Source organism: Talpa europaea (assembly GCF_964194135.1).
Source record: "Talpa europaea genome assembly, chromosome: 2".
In the NCBI taxonomy this organism is placed as follows: domain Eukaryota; kingdom Metazoa; phylum Chordata; class Mammalia; order Eulipotyphla; family Talpidae; genus Talpa; species Talpa europaea.
Genome location: NC_140068.1, coordinates 81,184,847 through 81,208,625, shown reverse-complemented (window position 1 = coordinate 81,208,625; position 23,779 = coordinate 81,184,847). Strand labels below are relative to the sequence as shown.

General features: G+C 39.0%; 1 protein-coding gene across 1 annotated transcript in view; it reads right to left on the bottom strand.

The window, feature by feature from the left end:
- The window catches only part of PKHD1 (PKHD1 ciliary IPT domain containing fibrocystin/polyductin), a gene marked incomplete at both ends in the record, with an annotated part of 445,094 nt that overhangs the window by 303,320 nt on the left and 117,995 nt on the right, over positions 1–23,779 (bottom strand). The window contains one exon of the mRNA XM_084258872.1: positions 15,205–15,361. Coding sequence (XP_084114998.1) covers positions 15,205–15,361 — 157 coding nt within the window. The remainder of the gene's footprint in view (positions 1–15,204; positions 15,362–23,779) is intronic.

The following is a 23,779-nucleotide window of genomic DNA, read 5'->3' as shown; positions in this document are numbered from 1 at the left end:
GTATAAATAAATAAATAAATCTTTTTTTAAAATAAATAAAATAAAATAAAATGATTGATCACCAAGAGATACACTAGAGAAAAGGCTTTTTTCACAATTAAAAAATGAGTATATTTATCATGTATAAATTATACCTTTAAAAGCTTATGTTTTCTATATACTACGAGATACCACATCTAATTCACTAAACCTGGCTAATACAAAAATGAATGACAATACCAATGTGAGGATGTGGAGCAATGAGAATTCTCAGACATCATTATGTGCATGTAAATTGACACATTCACTAAAAGATTTTAAAATATTTGCTTTTCACATAAAACTTGCCCAATAATGTCAAAATAATTAAAGCACCCCAAATACATATATAAGCTCCAGCACACACGAACTATTAAATCTCCCTGCCTCTTATAAATGGTTTGCAGTAACACTATGAAGCTATCCACAACCACTGCAGCATGAGTTCAATTCCCAGCCAGGGAGCTAACCCACATGGCATAGCAGACCTCTCCTGTCTTGCCCACTGCTCCCCTCAGCAGTGTATTTCAGTCAGTCGTCCTGTTCTGTTCCCCACTCTGGTGAATCCTCTCACACACACCCCCACACCTCTGGCCTGTACCCCAGTTCATGTGTGCATAAATAAATCTTTTTAAAAAATCCAATATGCCAAAATACTTCATTGGACTGTTGACATTTTCCAGAAACTACAACTGGAAGTATTTAAACATGTACTGAAGGATTAAGAAGGAGAGAAGAAAAGGCTAAGATGCCTTTAGTCATTTTTGTTTACCTCCATCTTTGAGCAGAGATAGTGATCAATAAATATTTGACCCACTAGTTAAATGTGGAGGCCACTGCTTCCCTGACCTTCTGTTCTAAAACTCCTTGTCAGGTTTCCCCGGCTCTCTTTATCAAGTCTTCTAGTCTTCCAAGTCACACACCATCAGCAACAATCACAGGATGTTTACTTGGACTGGAACCCTTAAAGTGTTTTTCCTCTCAGCCACAATTTAGAGCATACACCCCACACGGGTGTCTAGTTTCTTCATGTGTGAGATATGCACGATAAGAGTTCTTCCCTGAGAATTACAGTGAGACTTAGCACTGCTTCTAGAACCCTGTGTGGGTCTGACACATATCCCACCCTTCCTGCAATAGTGTCTGCTGCTGTCACCCCTCACATCTACCTCCACCTTCCCAGCTAGTGTCACTGCTATTTCTGTAGTTGCTTCATCACATAGTACAACTCCACCGCCCCCTTCCACAGTCTCAGCATTGAAAGCCCTGACTGTCTTTTGGATTTAGATCAGACTCTAAGGGAAACTATCTAAGAAGCAAGAAACAACCCTCTGGTAGTGGACAGGCTTGATGCTGGAGTGACGCCCCACTGCTCACCAGACTTTCAAAAGACCTACTGACAATTCTGGCATTAATTTTCCCTCTCCTTGCCATTACCAGGACAAGAATGACCATTAGAAATTCAGTAATAATCATGAGTCTACTGTGAAGAAGAAAGAAATGAGATCTATGGTACAGGTCACCTTAAATCTACTAAGATTTTATCATGCAGATACGTGTCATAAACATCCCACCTAATTATCTTCAACCGACCATGGAATTTCAGGACAAGACTCCTCCATTAAAAACAGTCAGGAAATCTGAACTGACCTTTAAGAGCAAGGGTATGGAATCAAGTCTCCATTATGACACTGCTATTGGCTTTGACAGACCCCCAAAAGTTCCAAAATTGCTGGGCTTCAAATTATTCCCTTCCATGTCTGTCCTACTCAATGCCACGGGTGACCTGTTTTCTCACTGTAAAGTGGAGAGTAGAATCACACCTTCACTCACCAAGGACCCTTCAGCTCTAGAACATCTGATATCTCCATGGTTAATAATGTAGTCAAGTGTGGATTGACGCTGATAGAGCCCATTTCCCTGACACCATCTATGCTGCAGTGAACTCTGAATTGCACTTGAGAAAGGATCACATGCATACTCAGGAATTCAAATAAGCTCACAAGGAAAACAAGGGAGCTAACATTTATTAAGCCCCTATCATATGCCATAATCTTCAGATATATTGTCTGAAATGACCTTTGAAACAGGGTCCTCCCTGGTGGCACAAGGCGGTAAGACGCAGCACTAAGAAGCTACTAGCAGCCATTGCAGCACGAGTTTGATACCCAGCCAGCCAGAGAGCTACCCACATGGCACAGCAGACCTCTCCTGTCTCTCCCACTGCTCCCCTCAGCAGTATATTTCAGTCAGTTTGCCTGTTCTGTTCCCCAATCTGTCTCTGGTGAATCCTCTGACCCTCCACACCTCTGGCTGTACCCCAGTTCTTGTATGCATAAATAAATAAATCTTTAAAAAGAGAAACAGCCTGTGAGGTTGATATCAGGTACCAAACCTCACAGAGCAGAGAGCAGGTTGAGAAGGGCTGCCTCCCCATCCAGAATAGGCAGAGGGAGCATTAGAACCCAGAACCACCAGAATCAAAAATCTCTTGATTCATCCACTTCTGCAAACCCTCCCAGGTAGCTTTTTTGTTAATTGGTGCTGTTATCATAGTGACATTTAAGTACAAACATGTGTTAACCTAAATAGTTTGCCTATGGCTTGTTTATATATGATTATTTTAACTTTGTTAATTTAGATATACCTCGCCTCATTCCAAAAAGGATTTGAAGCCGATTATAAGGATTAGTGGTAAACTTATAAACCTGGGCTTTGTCCCTAATAAACTTAAAAACCTGGGCTTTGTCCCCAGTACCATCAAGCAAAATATGAAATATGCTGAAACCGATTGGTAGGAATTTTAAAGTGTCATGTATTGACAGGAACTAATAATGACACTAATGAAGGGAGAAAAGCACAGTCCAGAGAAAATGAGTGACTTGTGTTGGCAAAAGTACTATCAACAGAACTAATTAATTAATATCATAATCATTATTCCCTGCTAAAAAGCACTCTCTCCACACTTAGTGTCAAGTATAAGGAAATCTAGGTAAACGAAGAGGAGAGTTTGATGAAAACTCCCGCTATTTTTGATTGAAATAATTATAAATGATAACCAAAGTGAAAGCTTCTTGGTGTAAAAGAATGTAAAGTTTATATTTAATTTAACCCTGTGCCAAGGCCCCAAGTGGTTCATTATCACACTTTATTAGGTTAAAACAAACATACAGTGGGCTGCTTTAAAGGGTAGTTAGTTGGGTAAGGGAGGGCAGAGGGAGGACTTTATTTCTCAGCTTTATAGAACTTGACCCCATTTCTGCAAGCTGAAATAAAGAACAGGGCTGGAATCAGCCTTTGGCTCTGACCCTTAAATTGCTTGTTATGATTATTCATGAAAACTGAATGTGTCCCACAAGTGACCTCGGGTAATTTTATAAAAATCAATCAACCATCATTATTGTTACTTCCCCTCTAAAATAAATAAATGAACACAACTTTTTACATGTAATCATTTCTTTCCATTAACCATCTCTTTTCTTTCTTTTAAAGGGAAGTAAAAGAGACTTTTAGCAGCTAGTTAATGTTTGTAAAGTACATCAAAACTTGCTTTTGGTGAACCCTACAATTAGTCATCCTCTGTAATAACCACAAAATGATTTGGTATGTGTGTGTGTGATTGTGTGTTTTAAGAAGACAAGTACATAGTTCTATTTTGTCCCTTGCCAAAAAATTTAGAGCATACATATATTATTATTATGCAATGAGACACTGCTAAAGAGCTGGCAAGACCATTTATCTTCATTCTTTCCTTTCCATTTTTCTTGACTCTGCCCAGCTGTGCCTTCACCTGTCCACTCCACCAAAACAGATACTGTCAGGTCACAAAAGGCCACCACATTCCTAAACCCAGGGCTGAGCACTCCGATCCTTTCTTGAATTGCCAGCAGCATTTGATACAATCACTCCCTTCTTGAAGCCCTTCCTTTCTCACACCCAGTGCTGCACCTCCTGGTTTTCCCTCTACCTCCCAAGCCACCCCTCCCAACCTCCTCTACCTGACTCATAGATCGTCCTGTCAGTAGGAATGTCCCAAGACTCAGTCCTTCTTCCATATTCCTTATCAGACTATGAACTCTGCCCTGGTTGTCTCATCTTGTGACTTCCACATTTGAATCTCCAAGGTCAACCTCTGCCCTGAGCTCAAACTGTCAAATATGTGTATCTAAAGACTAGCATAAGGAGAGGAAGTAACAAGTTTTTTAAGAGTGTGTCAAAGAATTAAGTGAATTAGAAGAATCAGAAGGTTGTGGTAGCTGTGGTAGCCTCCAGGAAACACTTTAAGATATGAAGGCGGTAGATGAAGATGTCATCCTCTAATGTCATTTTTAGAAGTATCAGAAGAGAAAGGATACAGAATAAGAATGCATTTGGTCAGAATGTGTATTCCAGGTGACAAAATGAGCCCAGGACAGTGACTTCATTTAAAGTATAGAGAAAAACACTCTCGGCCTTAGCACCATCTTCCCGGAAGCCTCTGCGCCATGAGGATCCCACTTACTAGTTCAATCTGTGTCACCAAACTACATAAGTTATTTACTCAAAGTTTCAACTACCTAAATCTTTATATATCAAGAATCTAATTTATCTGCCTTGATTAACCTCCATCCAGTTTTTTTGTGTCAACCCAAAATAATTCCCGAAAAAATTTGGCAAGCTGTATCTCAGTCACGTTTTGTGTGTGAAATAAACATAGTTAGGAGAGCCTGTGGAATTCCCTTTCCCTGGAGAATTACTGATGAGCATCCATTTAGGATGGCTGAATTCTGCTCTGCCTGGATAAGGGGGACTGGCTGAGGGATTGGGCACATTTGGGGTACATGGTTGACTCTACAACACCATGTTACTGTGGAGGTGAGAGTCAGGAGACGGTAAGAAAGGGGAGAAGAGTAACACTGAGGGAAGGCAGGCACTGCCCGGAAGCCTGCCTTGTGATGGGGATGCACACAGCTTCCTTTGTTGGCAAGATCCGGATTAGACTTTTGCCTGATCCACTGGAGCAGAGCCTAGAAGCCTTCGAGGTGGGCTTGTCCCCAGCCAGAGAGGCGGAAAATCAATTTGGCTGGCAAACGAGAGCCCCCAAGAGCTCAGTGCACGCTCCATAATCCTATCCACTAGCAGCTCAGGATATAGATGCCTGAGCCCTCACATATTCATGGGGGATGTGAGGCATAAATCAGGCTTTAAGGATTGGGGGCAAAGGGAATGGACTCTCTGGCTGGCTACTAATTAATCAAGCACAGAACACCTAAACCTAGCAACCTGGGAGGCAGTCACACAATCACAGACACAGGCTCTGCTGCTGCTGCGTCTCCCAATTTTTTTTCCATTTCAATTAAAATAGATATCGGATGAATTTTTCCCCTTTAGCTGAGGCTGCTTATGCATCCCCCTGTTCTTCCTTTAATTAAAAAACATGCTTATTGCAATACTTGCCAGAATCACTTTAACGGTATTTTAATTGTAATGTCTCTGCCTGATTAAAAAAAGAAAATATGAACTGAAAGTGTTTGCAAAAATGTTCTCAGAATGCAGGAAAAGAATAACACACCTCCCCGGAATAGACGCCATGTATTAATTCTTTAAGTTGAACAGGTACCATAGAGAGAGAAAAAATATCTGAAATGATATCACCAATTCAGAGCTGCTAAGAATTGGGAGCAATTGTTTTCACCAGTTCAGGTTTCCCTGGCAGAATAGAAAATTCTGACTAAAATTCTGACTAAAAATGTCATGTTTTGGAGAGACCCATTCAGTGCAGACAGTCACATTTCTACTGTTCCTTGCAAAAGGTTTCATAGCCTTCAGGAAAAAAAGTAGCTTGGTCAGGATAATTAGCTTCAGTCCTGACAATTCTATATAGTTGCCTTTATTGTTTTCGGCTAGTAGTTCTCCAACTTGAACAGGCTCAGAATCACCTGGAGGTCTTAAAACACAGAGTAGTGGATTCTCACTCCTAGTGTAGATTTGCTGTGGGGTCCCAAAATTTGCATTCTTAGCAAGTTCCTGCATGAATGACCTGGGATCATACTTTGAGGGCCACAGCTCTGGGAAATGGCTAACTTGCTCTAGGTATCCACAGTCGTGTGGAGTCTGCTACCAGCTAACAGGTTGAGAAATACAAGGCTGGGGAACTCCGACCAAGTCCTTCATCATTTAACTAACATTTACTGTTATTTTTAGTCCTTCTGTAGGTGCTGAAATAAAAATTTTTTAAAGTGCACTCTCTACCTCCAGAAGGTCACAGTGAATTGTTTCAGTTAAGTGGAAATGTCCTGATTTAAGTGACCGGATCAGCTTCACAGATAGCTAAGAAAGAAGTAAACGTTATGCAACTCAGGCTTTTACATTTCTTTAAAACATAAAACTAAGTTAACCTTATAAATGGATTAAGTCTGCACTAATTACAAATTGTAAGCACATTTATAGAAGAGAAACTATACAGAAATATTTGAAGAAACTCAAACACTGAGTTATTCATAAATGTCTTTGTCATTATAGTTACTGTCATCAATTATTATTTAACTAAGCCTTGGTTTCCTTTCTACCTCCAGAAAACCATTACTTCCTTTTTACCAACAAAGCTTCTGACATTGATGTTCTAAGACTCTCAGCTATTGCACAAATTTCTAAAACGTCACTTCGGATCTCAGGGTGGGGAAAAAAACCTATCTATAAGGAGAAATAGAAAAAAAAAAACTGTCTCTTGCCTAAAGTCTGTAGCAGGTAGGTAAAACTCTCCCTAGCTACCAAGTTACTCATTCATTCAAATAATCTTCTTTTTCTTTATCAAAGTTTAATTAGCATTGACCCAGTCATATTTTTGACTAATCATGCAATTTAATACATTTCTCTGAGAAATCTGCTTATTTGAAAGATTCCAAATACAATTATTCTCTGAATATTGTATGTATACATTATTTGGCTGCATCGTGATAATTTTAGAAATGAAAAATAACAGTTGCTTCCTCATAGTAATTTTTTTCATTAGACCACTTCCCATATTCACTCTCACCCAGAAATATTGCAGTACACGAGAAATAATAGTAATGAAATGCAAAGTCTCCAACAAATTTTAAGCTACACAAGAATCCCAGACACAGAAGCATCCCAGATTTCGAGCTCCACTCCTAGTCTGGATAAACAGGATGTGGGAATCATTAATCAACAAATGAGGTAGAGAGGCAAGGAGAGACCGAGTCCAAAGAGACCCTGCAAGCCAAATTAAGGAGTTTAGACTTGATCTTAAAGGCTAATGGAAAGTCAAAAAGGATTTTAAGTAAGGAAGTTTGAAACACTTATCTTACATTACTGAAGATATTATAGCTTCTGTGCTAGGGCGCAAAGGGTCCATTTTGGTAGCATTTTTCATGCTACAATATCCAAGACATAAAACTGTAAGTTGTTTAATATCTATCTGTCTGTTTGCCCATCTATTGAAAGCATGTCCTTTCTCACAGCAATGCCTTATCTTTCATTTAAGGCTAATCAAGTGTGTCTGGGACTGTTCTCTGGAAGTAAATCATGTAAGTCATTGTCTGATTGGAAAAAATAAGGGGTTTCAGAGCCAAGTGTCCCCCACACTAAAAAGCCTTTGTCTCTGATCTCCTGATACACGAATAGTAAATAAAATTGGTCACTGTCTGGACTAATCCACTAATATATGAGGCTACCAGGAAGGACTCTGATCACAGTGAAATTCACAACTAACAATCTGCCTCTTGAGATCAGAAATTCATTCATTAGTTCTTTCGTTCAGCAATTATTACTATTATTACAATTATTACTCTATCTGCCTGCAGATATAAATGCAAAGGTGAGCACAACCAGAACTGGCTTCTGCTTTCTTAGGCTCTAGCCTAGATTGCACTGTCCCCAATAGTAGATAGAAGAAATACACACACCCTGATACTAATTCTGTAAAGAATGGATAGAAAGTCATTCAAGTTCTTAGCCAATTCAAACTTCTATCAGTGACACACATAGCTTGGGATACTGCTGGCAAAGACCCCTCATAAAATAAGTAACACCAGCTTGTCATCAAGACTGACACATAGATGCTCAAGGTAAAAGGAGTCAAGGGTAGATTTCAAAAAGTCAAGGTAACTCTTTCAATGTCAAAGTCTTTATCAGTCTTCCCCTTTAAATTAGTGTATATTCCAGCCATTTCTGGAGACCATGCTTGAAAGCATGGGAGGCTTACCAGCTCCTTAACTGTGCTTCTCCTCAAGGTTGCACATACAAATAATATTAACATCCAGCAGAGGTTTACAAAACCCACTCTTCTCCTCCAAAGGGCAGGGAGTCACCATCAGTTCCTCTCTATGCATTGAATGGAGAACTACAGCCTTACCCAAAGCTACAAGAGAGTCAGGGGCTGCTTCAAATTTGAACTCGGGTCTGCAGTTTACAGCCCAAACTGCCATGAGTCACCCTTGCTGCATTCTCTGTGCATAATGATTCCATCCCCTGCCTTGGAGGATAGCTGTGCTTCAGCTGAGAAAGGAAGCAACTCAATCTCCTTTTATAGCCAACCTGCACTCAAATTACTTTCAACTTACCAATTTCCAACACATGCTACCAGTCCACAAAACCCTCTTCTATTGACCAAGACTTTGCATAGCTATGAGAGAAAGAATTATTTTTGCCAAATACGTGATTTTTGTCAAAAATCTAGTCTAGCTTTAAATAGAATTCCTTTAAAATTAAGGTGGTATCTGTGAAGTCTTAAGATTGTCAGGCAGAGATAGTCTGCCCAGTGATTCACACAGAACTGAAGCCCAGAGAGAGCACCAGTGATGTCCCAGGAAAATGTGGCTTTGCAGCAATTCTAGATTACTTCACTGGGAAGGGGTACTTGATGCACAAAGCAACAAAAAATGAGGCAGTTTGATGCTAACTAAAAGGAACAAATTGTATGATCCCTGGGGTAAAAAAGGCTGCGCTGGGAATAAGACTCAATCTCACTCTGAAATCCTCAACTCCTTAGTAAAGATAAAGAAACTCTGCAATGAACCTGATAGCAGGTCAAAAGAAGATGCATCATCTCAACAAAGAATATGCATTGCTGGGCTGTAGAAATTCCAAATATAATAATAGACTAAAAAGACACATATCCTCAAAACTGTGGACTAAAATAGAAAATAGAGACTGTGAGACCACATTCCAAACAGCACTAGAAAAACACACTTCCAAAAAGTCACAATAAAAAGGAGAATAAGGGCCTCACCTGATGGCACAGGCAGTTGAGCGTTGGGCTGGGAAGCTGCCCACAGCCTCTGCAATGCCGGTTCGATCCCTGGCCGCCGGTGAGGGTCCCACATGGCAAAACAGACCTCTCCTGCTGTGCCCGCTGCTCCCCTCAGCAGTGTATTTCATCAGTCTGCATGTTCTGTTCCCTACTCTGGTGAATTCTCTCACCCTCCCGCGCTTCTGACTGTACCCAGTGCTTGTATAAATAAATATATATATATTTAAATAAATAAATAAAAATAAAAAGGAGAATGAAGGTCACCAAGCAAGTAAACCACTACTTCCAACTCTCTAGCCTTCCCTTCCTTGCCATAGAAAGAAAAACACTTCAGTACACAATCTGAAGATAACAGAAGCAAGTGATCCAAAGTCTTTATTACCAAGTTAATTCTTTCAGGAATCCAGTTTGCTTTGTATATAGAAGTAGCCACTATCGGCAAATAAAGTTGCATCAGAGATCTGATATTCAGCCATCTTTTCTGTTATCCTGTCTGTCCAAAAGAAACAAGTAACATGAATGAGGGCTTACTCTGGACAAAGGCTTGTGTTAAGAGCTTTACCAATATCCTACCCCTTAATATTCAAAATGTCCATTAAGTTGGGTGAGACATTGTGGCCTTGCCACACAAATGCAAACAATGAATGTCAGTTGACATTGTTACTGTTTCTGTTATCATAGCTAATGAGGAGAAACCTGAAGCTTAAGGAGACTATGCAACTGCCAAGGTCACAGCTCTGGGAAGGAGGCGAGCCCAGACTCAGATTCTGTTCTTCCTGGCTCAAAAGCCTGCCAAGCATTTAACTGCATTGGTATACACCAGTAGACCAAGAAATAGAAAATCACATTAAAGGAAACCAGTGCACTGTTAAGCTGCAATAGAAACTGGAAACAAATTTCTGTTCAAGTATTTTAATGTGATGGGATTGTAAGTAGTAAGAAACTACGACTTATCTTCCTTTTGAAAGCCCAACCCAAGAGAAGAGAGATTTCTAGAGTTCATCCTCCCCTAATTGACCCTTTGTTAACCCTTATCTCTAGGTCACTTCTGGTCAAGCTGCTTGACCTCCAGAATAGAGAGAGATTCATTGATTCATTCAGAAAATATGCACACTTCTCTAACTACACATGCAAGTCCAAGATCCTTACTCAGGATATGTAATGGTTGTGACAAGAGGGTAACATTCCTTCTTTGTTATTATGGGCTCATCATAATTACTAGGAATAAAATAATAAATTTTAATTCAGTGATGCCTAAGGCCTTTGGGCATCTTAACATAAAAGAACGAAAATATAATTAACTAAATCAAGGCAATGCCTATTTCCATCCCAGCTCATTAGTATTAATTGATTGGGTTAATTCTCTTTTGTGCTTAACAGTACCCCCTAAAAAATATTTTTAAAAGGAGGGGGGACATAAGAGAAGTAGAAATGGTAAGTAGACAGAAGTTCTGGATCTTTTGCTAATGAAGACAAAATAACGACAAATATGACTGAAGCTTTTACCATAGCCACAAAATAATCTGCGAATTTACAATCAAGTTCAGATCTGTACATAGAGCATCAGAAATAATGGCAAAAACTTCGCCTCTGTTACCATTTCCCAATTGCCTCAAAGAAATTTGTAATCCTCCTTTCTGCTATATATTAATATAAGTTGTGAGAAAAAACGCCAATTCTATTTTATAGATGGTAATATAAGAAAGGCACAGAGATTTCAAGATTCTTGAGGGCCATATGCAGAAGGGTTAGTTTTCCTGATGTAAGCCTACTCCTCTGTATGTTAAGATGCTGGCTTCTATGAATGGAAAAATAATATTGAGGATGCAATATTTTCATAAAGTAGTACCAAATGTAGTTCTTCAATGATTTGGTTTGGCTTTTATTTAGCTCTAATCCTTTTAAAGTGTTTACACACTTATGTAGAATGTACTTTTTATAATATTTTAGAAATTACTAAGAAAGTGCTTCCACTATACTGTATTATATTTTGGCTTTTAAATCTTTTGAAGCAATTATTTTTTACCTGAAATTTTTATCCTTTATCTCAGCCAATAGATGGCATCAGGAAAAATAAAACTCCACTCAGCTATTTTTCCAACACCATGAATGGATATAAAAAAGATAAGACCGTAGCAGAAATTCAGAGTGAACAGATGATGGTGATGATGGTGATGGTGGTGATGATGATAATGATTCAATTTTATATTTGAATAGCTTTTTATTATCCCTCAAGTACTATCACACAAATTATAGACCAAGAAAAGACATCACAGGTTTAGAGCTAAGCTACATCAACCAGATATTGGAGAATCGTGGTTCCACACCAATGAAGGCATTTTTCAAATGCCTTTTAGAAACAGAAAAATAACTTACCAGTAGACCTTATAATCCTAATAACTCATACTGACATGTATATGTATGTGTATGGATGAATATTTATGTGTACATGTGTGTTTGCTTGTATACATTTGTATATGTGGGAGTATTTGTGTATCAGCACAATGAGGAACTGAGAAAGTAAACTAGTTTGGAAAAGTGATATTTCAGAGAGAAAGACTTTAAAAATTACACTTCTTAAATTTTATCCTGGACCTTAACTCAGCACCATTTTACTTGTCCCTTCATTCAACAACCAATATATATATTTTTTGTGCCCTCATCATGTATCAGGCACTGTGCAAGACACTGAAGAGATGGTGGTAAATATATTTTGAAGTTCTTTGCCATTTTGAGTTTATTTTAGCAGAGAAAACAGACTGTAAACAAATAAGGCAATTTATAATATGCCATGTGGTAAAAGAGGTATGAAGAAAAACATAGCAAAATGAAAGAATAGAGAGTAATAGAATAGGGATGGTTATAATTTTAGAAAAGAACCAGCAAGGACTATCTGACATGTTGACATGTCTTCAAAGAGCAAATGAAATAAAAGAGATATGCACATGAATATCGGAGGAAGAACATTCCGGGCAAAAGATTATGTGCCAAGGCCCTGAGGCAAGTGGGTACCTCCTACAACCATGAAAGAGCTAGAGCATGGTGAATGAGGAAGACAAGACCAATCAGGGCATCAATAATGGTATGAGCTATAGATTTTTCTCTTAGAAGACATACAAAGTCATGGAGTGGAGGGGTGGGTGGTTGAGGAAAGAAGTGAGAAGATTTCACTTATTTTTAAAGGATATGCACAATAAATTATTCCTATTTTAGTGTACAGCATAAAAGTCAAATATCACTAACATATATATTAAGTCTGTTTATCACAAAAAGTAATTACAGAGATGGGCAGTCCCAGTTACCACGCTACTATGGCAACTTCAAAGTCATCAGGGTACAGGGCTTCTTCTAGTCTGCTTCTTCCCCATTCTTAATCAGTCATCTCATGATCAAAGATAGCAGCTGGAAATACAGCTGTCATATTTATTTTCCAGGAAATAAGGAAGAGGAGAAAGAAAGGACAAGGACAAATAGAGTGAGTTGCCCACTGGGTCAGCTCTATTTCAGCAATATTTCTAGACATTCTGGCCCATACTTCCTATACATCTCACTGGCCAACTCTCAGTCATGGGCTATGTCCAGCTATAGAGGAGCCCATCTTACATTACTGCCCCAAAGAAAAATGTGGTTCTGCTTCTAAGAAAAACAAAGAATTAGAAACATGGGAATCAGCTAAGAGACCATTGGGAATGGTCCCAGCCAGAAAGTATTTAGTTAGGACTAGAGTGTTATCAATGGAGGTGATGACATGAGACACATGTTGAAAATCTGGCCAATAAGACTCAATGGTGAATCATGGGATGGGAGAAAAAGCAGCAGGTCTCCAAGGCTTGGGGCCTGAACCACTGAACACCTGCTATTTCACTAAGTGAGATGAGAACTTACTCAAAAGTTGACTCTGTGTGCATACTCCATGTGTCTGAGGTAAGTTCTATGATCAGAACTTACCTCAGAATACCTCAGACACAAAGGATATGGTCTCCATGTTCTTGCTTCTATCCAAGTCTAATCTTACATTTTTGATACTCTAATTACTTCTGTCCACATTCTGCCTTACTGTCTGCATCACATATTTTAAAACTAAAAATGTTCCTCTTATATTTGTTCCCTAGTTAGCTTTTCTTTAATGATAATGCACATTTCTCACATTAGGTATTATTTTTCACTTTTTTAAAATCTCCCACAGAGTTCCTAAGTATTTGCAAGTCATCTGTTGACTCTGATCTCTATGATAAAAAATCTCAGATTTTACTCTGGCCAACTCTGCTCCCTGCCAACAACTCCCCTAGGTTACTTGAACAGAAACTGGTGTCCACTACTTAACCTCACATTCCTACCAATTGTCCTAACCCATCTCATTTATTCTAAATAAAGATGAAAGCAAAATATTGCCTGAACCAGGAATAATGAAAAGAAGGAAAAAGCCATTATTGGAAGGTGGTAGCCAGGAGCAAGTATTTAGTTTGCTCAGATCTTAACATCTCTAAGAAGCCAAGTATATGTTCCACATGCCCTTGCCTGTTTCTTAGCCTTTGCTCTGCTTCTGCTGCCTTTTCTCTATCTTCATTCTCTGGCCCTACCAACACCATTCCTTGATTGTACATTAACCTGGAAGTAACAGGTGACCCAGAAAATTACTGGTACAGGAATTTTAGCTAGGAAACTTCTCCACAAAAGTCTCAATATGAGGCAAAGGATATCCCTTCCTCCAGTAGAACTTGGCTAAAGGTGTGCAAAGGGCATCTTTTCTCTGAGATGAGGTTTGAAGTCTGTAGTTTTCTTTTGTCATTGCTAATCCTTTCCTTAGGTATTTGATAGCTGTCAATAAGCTAGTACTCTGACCCCATAGTCACAGAACACAAACATACACGCACGTGCACACACACACACACCCCGAGCGAGAGAGAGAGAGAGCGAGAGAGAGAGAGAACAAGAATCTAAGCTGATAGACTATTTTCCCTAAAGAGTACTAATTAACTGATTTGCCTGAAAACTCCTTGCTACTATAGGGGGAAAAAACTAACTTCCAGAAGGTGGAATGATAAAACTTCTGTTCAGAAGAATCTGATTCTATCTAAAAGCAACAGGTATCAAAACTGCATCAGTCTATCCTCCACACTGTTTTATTTTCCCTCATGCAGCCATGTTCTTACTTTAACAAGAACAAGTGCTCCTGTAAGTATTAAATACACTTATGGTAAAAAAATAGAGTTTTAGTGCAGAGTTTTAAAGATATCCATAACTAATCACATTTCCCAAGCACTTTTCATTTGCCAGTGAACAGAGTCTCTTTGATAACCACCCCTCATTATCAGTCCCTGAAGAAGGCGATGAATTTTATTCTCATTTGACAGATAAGGAAGCAAGCACACAAAGCTGAAATAACTGACTTAGTTACTTGATGATGTGGTAGAGGAGTTGAAATTTGAATTCTCAGTCTCTTCCAGCTTCCCAGACCCTGGAGCTATGTGGCCAGTTTTGCAATAAGGAAGACTATTTATATGACTTTCCATGGGACCAGGAAGTCAAAACCACAACAGGGTAAAAGCAGGAAGACATTGCTTTGTTGGCAGGGAATTTCAAAGGCAGCAGCATTAGGCGATTTCAGAGCATTTTGCTATATTGTGGGGGTTGCCCTGGATGAGCATGACTACAAAGTGCTTGAATAAAGAAGCATATTCTTTGAGAAGACTCTTAACCTTCTTGTATTTGAAAAATTAAAATAATCGAGCTCTGTGTTTATAAGAATCAAAAGAAAGGGGTTCTACTTTGATTCCTCTGGCCACTTCTTCCTTTTCATATTAAAACATCGAATTTGTCTGAGAATAAATCGCCAAGTGCTGAAACTTACCCTAAAAGTTCTCTTCCACCCTGCCCCTTAAAATTGATAGACAATTACAAAATGATGCCACCACCCATCATCAACCTCCACAAACCTTTAATATGCACGAAGTTGAGGATGCTGGTATTGGTGTCAAGCAGTAGCAATTGGCCTTTCTCCACCGTGACGTTGTCGCCATCTTGTGGCAATATTTCTGGAAACCAGCTGCGAGCCCTGGACCATCTCTGGCAGAACTGAAAAGAAAGGTTGCCCTAGAAAATAGAATTTTTGTTTTGTTTTAAAACAGGAGAGTACAGATGATAAATTAAAATAGAAACTTCTTGAACTAAAATTAATGTAAAGTGGCTCAGCAAAAGTAGTCACCCTCTTCCTCAACCAAAACATCAACCTGGAAAATATACAAGCATCTACATCAAGTTGGACCTGATGTGCCTCTGTGCCGGTTTCTGAAATTCTCAACAACATGCTGGTGATGTTTCCTTACCTTTTTCCCAGCACAGGCCTCCCTCTACCTAACAGATGGGGTCGATTCCATTTTTTATTTTTACAGACATGTATTGAGTCTTGGAAAAAAGTCATAAATAGCCTAGAATAGAGAGAATTAAAATGTTCTGCTTGATGGGTGGCATTTTGCTTTATGTAATTGATATCATTTTTCACTGGCTCTACTGCCAAAGTGTCCCTGTTTTATAGGAACATTCCTCTTTCCAAGTGCTTAGCTCCATTCTCCTACTCTGCCTTTTTTGATATCATTTTTTGCTTTCCTTCTGTGCTTGGTGCCTCAGTGCTGAAAAAGTTCATGCATAGGTGAGATGCCACAGACTTCAAATGACAGCCTGGAACCTGTGAGTGAGGAGGGCCAAGGAGCTGGCTTGAAAAGTCCAAAGGAAGAAGCACCTCCTCTTCATCCTAATCTTCATTCTCCCTCCAAAACTTTTGGCTTTCCAGTTAATTTTTGGTCCCCTTGATATCAGATGTTTTTCAAGACAAATGCATCACAAGAAGCAGTATTTGCCTTGTGCAAGAGGCTGAGCACATATCTGAATGTGTTCTGCATTTATGGGACCATAATTATGATAAATATAATGACATCAAAACAGAGAATCACAAAACAGTGATTCCATCAAGGTAACACATACAACATGTGTATGCCTCTCTCCACACAATTCTTCTTCCCACCCATATTCCAAGCAAATGTGAAGCCTGAATTCCTATTAAATAGCTGCCTAGAAGGTCCTCTCGTGAGGCTTAGAGGCAGATGGGCATAGATCGTTAAGAAGAGAAGGCATTTTATAATCGCAATAACTATACCTACAGAGAGCACAGTGCCCTGAAGTAGTTCTAAGACAGAAAAGGAAAAATATGTTACCAAAAGAGTTTGTGGACTTGGAAAGAGAGAATACTGACTGTTCTCCACCACCATCACTAATAGTCCTGAGTTGCAAACCAGCCCCATCCATCACCAACCAGGATTTGGGATAGGGAAAAAGTAGGTCTTTTCCTTGTCTACATCTATAAAGGAGAAATACAGGCTAGAGACCCCTCCCAATGGAAAGGCATCAGGTGTAGTCATGAGCAGCCCTAGCATCACAGCCCGGGTGAAGCATGACTATGTTAGAAGCTGGATGAACCCTGTCCCCACGATGCCATCTGTGGATCACATGGCGGGTGAGAATTTTTGCTCTCTACTGATTACATACTAACACCAGACATATGGAGGTAAATTTACAAAATGCTTTTTATCAGGCTATAAAGTGCACATTCTGATAATCCTTTAATTCACTCCCATAGAATCCACAGAGAGGAAAGGAAAGCAAGCAGGAAGAAAGCGGAGTGGAATAAAGTGGTAGTGAGTGGAAAAAACTGAACTAGATGAAGATGGTAAAGTCAACTGCTGAGCAGGGTGGATCAGATTATCTGTAACACCAGCTCAGGGTCCACTAGAAAAGCAAATTTGAAGAAGTTTGGATTTCTACTGGTCAGATGTAAAAGACACTAGAGAAATCCTAACCTCTTCATTTTAAAGAGGATGTTTCAACAGTATTTCACAGCTCATGGTGTTTAAAGTGTAAGAGACTCCCTCAGTGCCGCCACAAAGAAATCAAAAGCTCAGGAGGTGGGAACCGAGGATCTGTCATTTTAATGATCTCCTCAGATACTTCCACATCAAAGCTTGAGAACCAATTCAAGGCAAAGGCTAGAGGGAAGGAGATATTTCGATAAAAGGAACCAGGAAGCTTCCTTTAAGCCAACCCCTGAAGCTCAGGGTCCCAAAGAGCCTATCAAGTTGGGGAGATGGTGTGTGGACAAGCTGTAAGAAGTCTGAATAGTTCAGTAGCTTAACTTTTTCTGACACAATAACCTGGCCATCAGATTCAAAGCCCAGCATCAGAACTATAAAGAAAACCAGGCCTCCTGACCCTCATGTTGGAAAAGTCTGGAACAACTGGGCGTTAAGCATGTAAAGGAATCAAAGGAAGAACACTGCAAGATGTTCTCCATTAATTAATTTGAGGTCATTTTAAAATTTACAGTCAGCACCAAGACCTTTTATCTAAGTGGACTTTAACGATACTCTCTCTTGCTCTGATACACCTAGGTGTATCATTAACTGCCTTCCATGTGCTAAAGCATCTATGTCTGGCCCATCAACCTTCAAAACTTGCTGTACTCAGTCCCAACCCCGTTGGTGGGAAGGTCAAATATTTTTATCTTCTCTTTGCAAATGACAAAGCAAAGACCCAAAGAGTTTCAATGATGTATCAAAGTCAGAGTGGTAGAGACAGACAAGATCCATGCAAAGCAAGCTCCCACTTCAGGGCTTTTCACTCACTGTGGCCTCTCCTGGAAGGCTCTTCCCAAAATATCTGCACAGCTCATTCTTACTGTATTCCAGTCTCTGCTCACATAATACCCCTCCCCTGTCTCCTTATTGAAATAGCACTTCTGATCACTTGTCACAAGGGAAATGCAAATGAAAACCAGGAGGTGCAACATCACTCCTGTAAGAATGACTGGCTTAAGAAAAAAAAAAAAAAAAAAAACAGAAACACGTGTTGGCTAGGATGTGGAGAAAAAGGAACCCTCCCACACTGTTGGTGGGAATGTAGATTGGTCCAGACCCTGTGGAAAATAGTATGGAGGGTCCTTAAAATATTAAAAGTATTTCTACCCTGTTATCCAGTCAATCTACTCCTAGGTATCTATCCAAAGAATACAAAACCACTAATTTGAAGGGATATATACACTCCTATGTTAATTGGAGCACTATTTACAAAAGCCAAGATATGGAAACAATCTAGATGCCCATAACAGAACAGTGGATTAAGAAGTTGTGTATTTATGCACAGTGGAATACTACTCAGCTATAAGAAAAAAAGGTGTGTTCTTGCCAACATGGAGGGGACTGGTAGTGATAATGGTAAGGGAAATAAGTCAGGAAAAAAATACTGGATAATTTCACTTGTATGTTGTCTGTAGAGAGAAAAAAAGTAACTGAGAAAACTAGACCAAAACCCTAGAAATATGACTGCGGAACTGAGGCTTCTAGAAAGGGAAGGAAGAGGGAGTTGGAGCAAAGAGGGGAAGGGGCCGAGTGGCCTAGGGGAGGTGACTGTGGGAGCTTTGATGTTGGGTTACATGTGGTGACATACCTCAGAGGAGGTATGAACCTGTTCCCCTAAATCACATACAGGGTTGTAAATCAATGTCACCTCAACAGAGAAAAATAAAATAGTATCACTTTCAATTACATCCTTTCCCTAAAATTGTTTCATTCTAGAATTAGAATATATAATTCCTTGTGTGTTCACCCTCTATTGAGCCTGTTCAAATGAAAGCAGGGACTTTGTTTTGGTCATTACTATATCCTCAGACTTGTGCAAAGAATCTGGCTCAATAAAAGTTCATAAAATAATTTCTCAGGTGAATCACCCATCTGCAAACCCCATGCATGTGTGCACGCATGCACACACACAAGCACTCATGTTTCTGACACAGGTAGACAGATAGTTGATAAGATCTAAAATTTTTTAAAAAATGCAACACCCCTAGGTCTTGCAATCCATTAGGTTTTGCTCACATGCTCTCACATTCCTTTCTGTGTTTTCAAGTTCTATTTAAACTTAAACCAAGTATGGCAAGTGTGTCTAAATTAAAACTGAGACTCAGATGCAGGATCCCTATGAAATATTTCACCCATTTTTTTTCTTTCAAAATATCTCTGTTCAGTGTGGTAGATCCCAAATGAATATAAACGTTAAACATTAAGTTGTAAGGGGCCTAAGTTTCCTTGTGCCTAAACAACTCCATGGCAGAATAAAGGTATTTTGAGATACATGAATTTTTATTGATGATTCATACTGCAGTGCAAAGCTATGACTGAGTTCTAGAAGTTCTGAAAATTAATGCAGTCTCAAGTACCTAACATCTACCTGGGAAAGTAGAAGAGGAATATATCCCCAACCTATCAGTGAATCCACAACCATAGGCGTGTTGCCATACCAATTTTAGTTCTTCTATACCTTGCAGAGTTGACACACTGGTAGCATATTTCCCTTCCAGAGCAATGCCCATAATATTGTGGAAATGATTCATTTTTTAATAGTTTCATTTTCTAATAACGATTGCTTTGATCCAATCAAGCAAAAAAGAAAGCTACATCGATAAAAAAAAAACTGTCAATATATAAGCAAACCTCTCAATTGATACCAATGTGATATTTTTCATGAAAGTGAAGCTCTAAATCACCAATCCAACTTGTAGATCAATGTAGCTTTACTTCCACTGAATACAAGCTCTTTCCACTATAGTTCCTAGGGTGCTCAGCCTTTGGCTTTAGGTTTAGATAGATGAATCACTCATTCCCATTCTGCAGATGAAGAAAACCATTTCCCCATGCGCACATGTGGGTGGATACAGAAATAGAGATTTAAGAACTATCTAGAACATGGCCTCATCTTTACCTGAATACTTATAACCCAAATTAACCCACCCATCCACCCCCACAAAAGAGCAAAACTTTCCTGTCTCAGCTAGCAAGCTTATGCAATTTGTTTTCTTCTATAGTATGTCAGCACTTCTCTGAACTTCAGGGAATGTGCAGTGTCTGCAAATCTTACATGTCACCTTAAATATACTTGTGATACCATCAGAGTTATCTTGAAAGAAGTAATTGATCAGCAAGTTGGAAGGCCAGGCAGAGCAGAAACTACTTACGAGTGTATGTGTTAAGCTGGGTGGTGGAGAAGGTAAGGTATGGGAATCACTCAAGTCTCCTGGATGACAAAGACAAGAATGAATTATTCTGACACTTCACCAGAATGCCTTCTTCAGCATGTAAGCTCTGGAAATAGGAAAAGACAGGTCCCTGCAACCAATATTCTCTCCACCCCTTACTCAACTTTATTCTCTCTACAGCACTTATCACTGATACAGTTTATATTTACTTAGAGTCAGCCAGTCCCTAATATAAACTTCAGGAGAGTTTCTTGTTGTATCCCCACACCCCCAAAATATGAATGGTCATTTCTTACTCAGGCTCATAACCATTATACCATCATTTAAAATATTTTAATAGGTAAAATAACTTGATATGAAGCTGCATTTTTTTTTACTTTTTTTGGTGCTCTTTAATAGAAATATTTTCAATTGAACCAAACACACTTTTCTTTTGTGACATCTTCCATTATTTTGTGCTTAGGTCACCTTCTTTCATCTGACATAAATATCACCTACATATTGTCCTTATTTGTAGGGCTTATATTTGCACGTTCATCCTCAACTAATTTAGAAGTTATATTCATGGAAAGTTTTCCATTTTTCTTTGTTTTACTTTTGCATTTGTTTTTTTCCCAAATAATTAACTGTCATTAACATTTGCTAGTATAATGAATCATCTTGGCTATTTTAATAACTATATGATAATGTTAGGTGATATTAAATTTGTTGACCAACTAAAATCCCAAATCTTTTTAGTACAACTTAATGTATAGACATCTCTCACAGATAAATGTAAATTCATCCTTATTATTAAGGTGCTCATGTTATCACTGAGAAAAAGACAAATGGCCAGATAATTAGTATAAAATGTGTTTCATTCAATAATTAAAGGTACAGCCAAGTTGCTATGAGAATTCAAAGGATTAGATGGTTGGCCCTAGCAGAGATTGCCTTAGAGGTGAACCCCCTCGCTCTTACCTTTTCTATTTTTAATCTAGACACTATGGATCAATTACCACAGGCTGAGATTATTTTAGCTGATTATGAAACAAAAAATGCTTATTGTAGAAAACTTAACCATCTACAAATCCAGGATTACAAAGAGAGCCCCAACCCTATAATCTAATAACTCTTTAGGGAACAAAAAGGAAATTAAATTAGTTTGGCATAATTTGTTCTTACTGAGCTCATGCTGGCTCTAAGTGATCACTTTCTTTTCTCCATGCTTATAAACCCTTCATGATTATGAGATAACACCAGAAAGTCCCTCCAAACTGGCTGGCACATTGACTACTCACTGAAAAGTCAACAATGCCGGGCCTCCCTGGTGACGCAAGGGGTTAAGACTCAACCTATGAAGCTGTCCGCAGCCTCTGCAGCATGAGTTCAATCCCCAGCCGGCCAGGGAGCAACCCGCATGGTGTAGCAGACCTCTCCTGACTCTCCCGCTGCTCCCCTCAGCAGTATATTTCAGTCAGTCTGCCTGTTCTGTTCCCCACCCTGTCTTTGGGGAATCCTCTCACCACCCCCTGCACCTCTGGCCTGTAGCCCAGCTCTTGTATGCATAAATAAATAATAAATCTTTAAAAAAAAAAAAGTCAACAATGCCTTCTGCAGAGATTTGCATCCATTTCAAGTTTACCCTTGGTCACTGTTAGAAGACCAGGCAATTCACTAGTTTATCTCTGTCCTATACACATCCACACAGTGTGATATTTCAAAGAATATTGATGTTAGCTCAATGCTTCATGCATGTAAGTTATTTTTGCACTTGAGCTTCAGGGGACTCTTACAGTCTGTAAACATAACACCCTTACAGAGTCTTTTTTTTTTAAATCTGCGCTTCCATTTGAATCTTCACTTCTATAACAATGCTCTTTCTTAATTATAAACCTGCCAATCACTCTACTTCCTGGAGAAAATAATGGTAAAGACCTACCTATTACTGAATGCTTCTGATATCCCAGGCACAGTGCTGGGCATTTTACTTACAGTATCACTAATCATCACAACTAAAAAATTTGCACATTAGTCTCTCCAAACTTAATTTTTTTATGTTAAAGAATAGTACTGATCAACATTTACTGAGTGCACTTAAGTATTTTCACTCTTAACAATCACAGATTCTCTTCATCCTCTTGCCTAGAAATATGAAGCAGATGGATCTCTGAATTGGACTTTAAGTGGTTAACTTAATGTAGTTTACACAGATGCTGGTTTTTAATGATGCACATCTGAAACATATAACATTATAATGCAATGTTACTTTAATAAAAAAATAAAAACTCAAAGAATGTAAAGAATTTTTTAATTAATAGTAATAATGACTAACATTTATTGAGTTCACTTAGGTATTATCCTACTTAATAATCAGATTCCCTTCAGCTTTCATGTCTCGAACTATGAAGCAGGTGGAGCACTAAATTCAACAAGTATTTATTGAGCACCCACTACCCATTAGGTACTGGTCTAGACACAAAGTGAAACAAACCCCTGACTTCATGGAACTTCTATTTTAGGGAGATAGCATTTAAATACAAAAAGCAAATCATGTACTCTAAAAAAACAAACAAAAAAATTAAGGCAGGATGAAGTGGCTCAGAGGTGCCAGGAAGGGTGGGAGGGGCTATTTTATACATCCTGGTCTGCTAAAGTATTAAAGCTGAGAAGTGGAGTATAGGCCAGAGGTAAACTGGGGAATACCCTAAGGAAGAAGCTTGCTTGGAGCACTGCAGGCTCAGCAAGGAGGACAGACAGGAAAGCTGGGCCTAAAGGAAGGAATGCTGCACAGCAGCATATACAGTTTTCCTGCTGACACAGCGGACATTCATTATCCCCCATGTATTGAAAGACCTGATGTTATTCATATGCCAGAGAGAAAAGAATCTGGTAAAATACTCACTTGTCTATAACAGAATCAGCAAACTTCAGTTCAAATTTGCCCACCCACTGTTGTGAACAACAGTTTTATTAGAATATGGCTTTGACCATTCATCTATGTGTGGTTTCTAGCTCTGCTTTGTCACAAAAACTCTATGGCCCACAAGGCCTAGAATATGCACTATTTGTCTCTTCACAGAAAAAGTTCGCTACTACCTGGCATATTCCACTTCGTGCTATGAGTATAATAGTAAGGATGATATTGTTCAATATTGTTAGTATAGAACACTGAGTGTATCTATGCTCCCTCAATACTGAAGTGTGTTAAAATGAATGGAACTTTCTATAAATAAAAGTAAACAATTCTAATACATACCTAAGCACTGAGAACTGGCAAACAAGCAAGAATACCTTTTCAAGGCCATACTTGGAAATAATGGGATTTGGTTCCGTTCTCCTCATTCCCAACAAGCAATAAGCCAGGTCTCTAAAGGGTACACAAATACAGGAGGAAGTGTGTGCAAGTGTGTGAGTGGGGCAGTGTGTGTGTGTGTGTGTACACCACACAG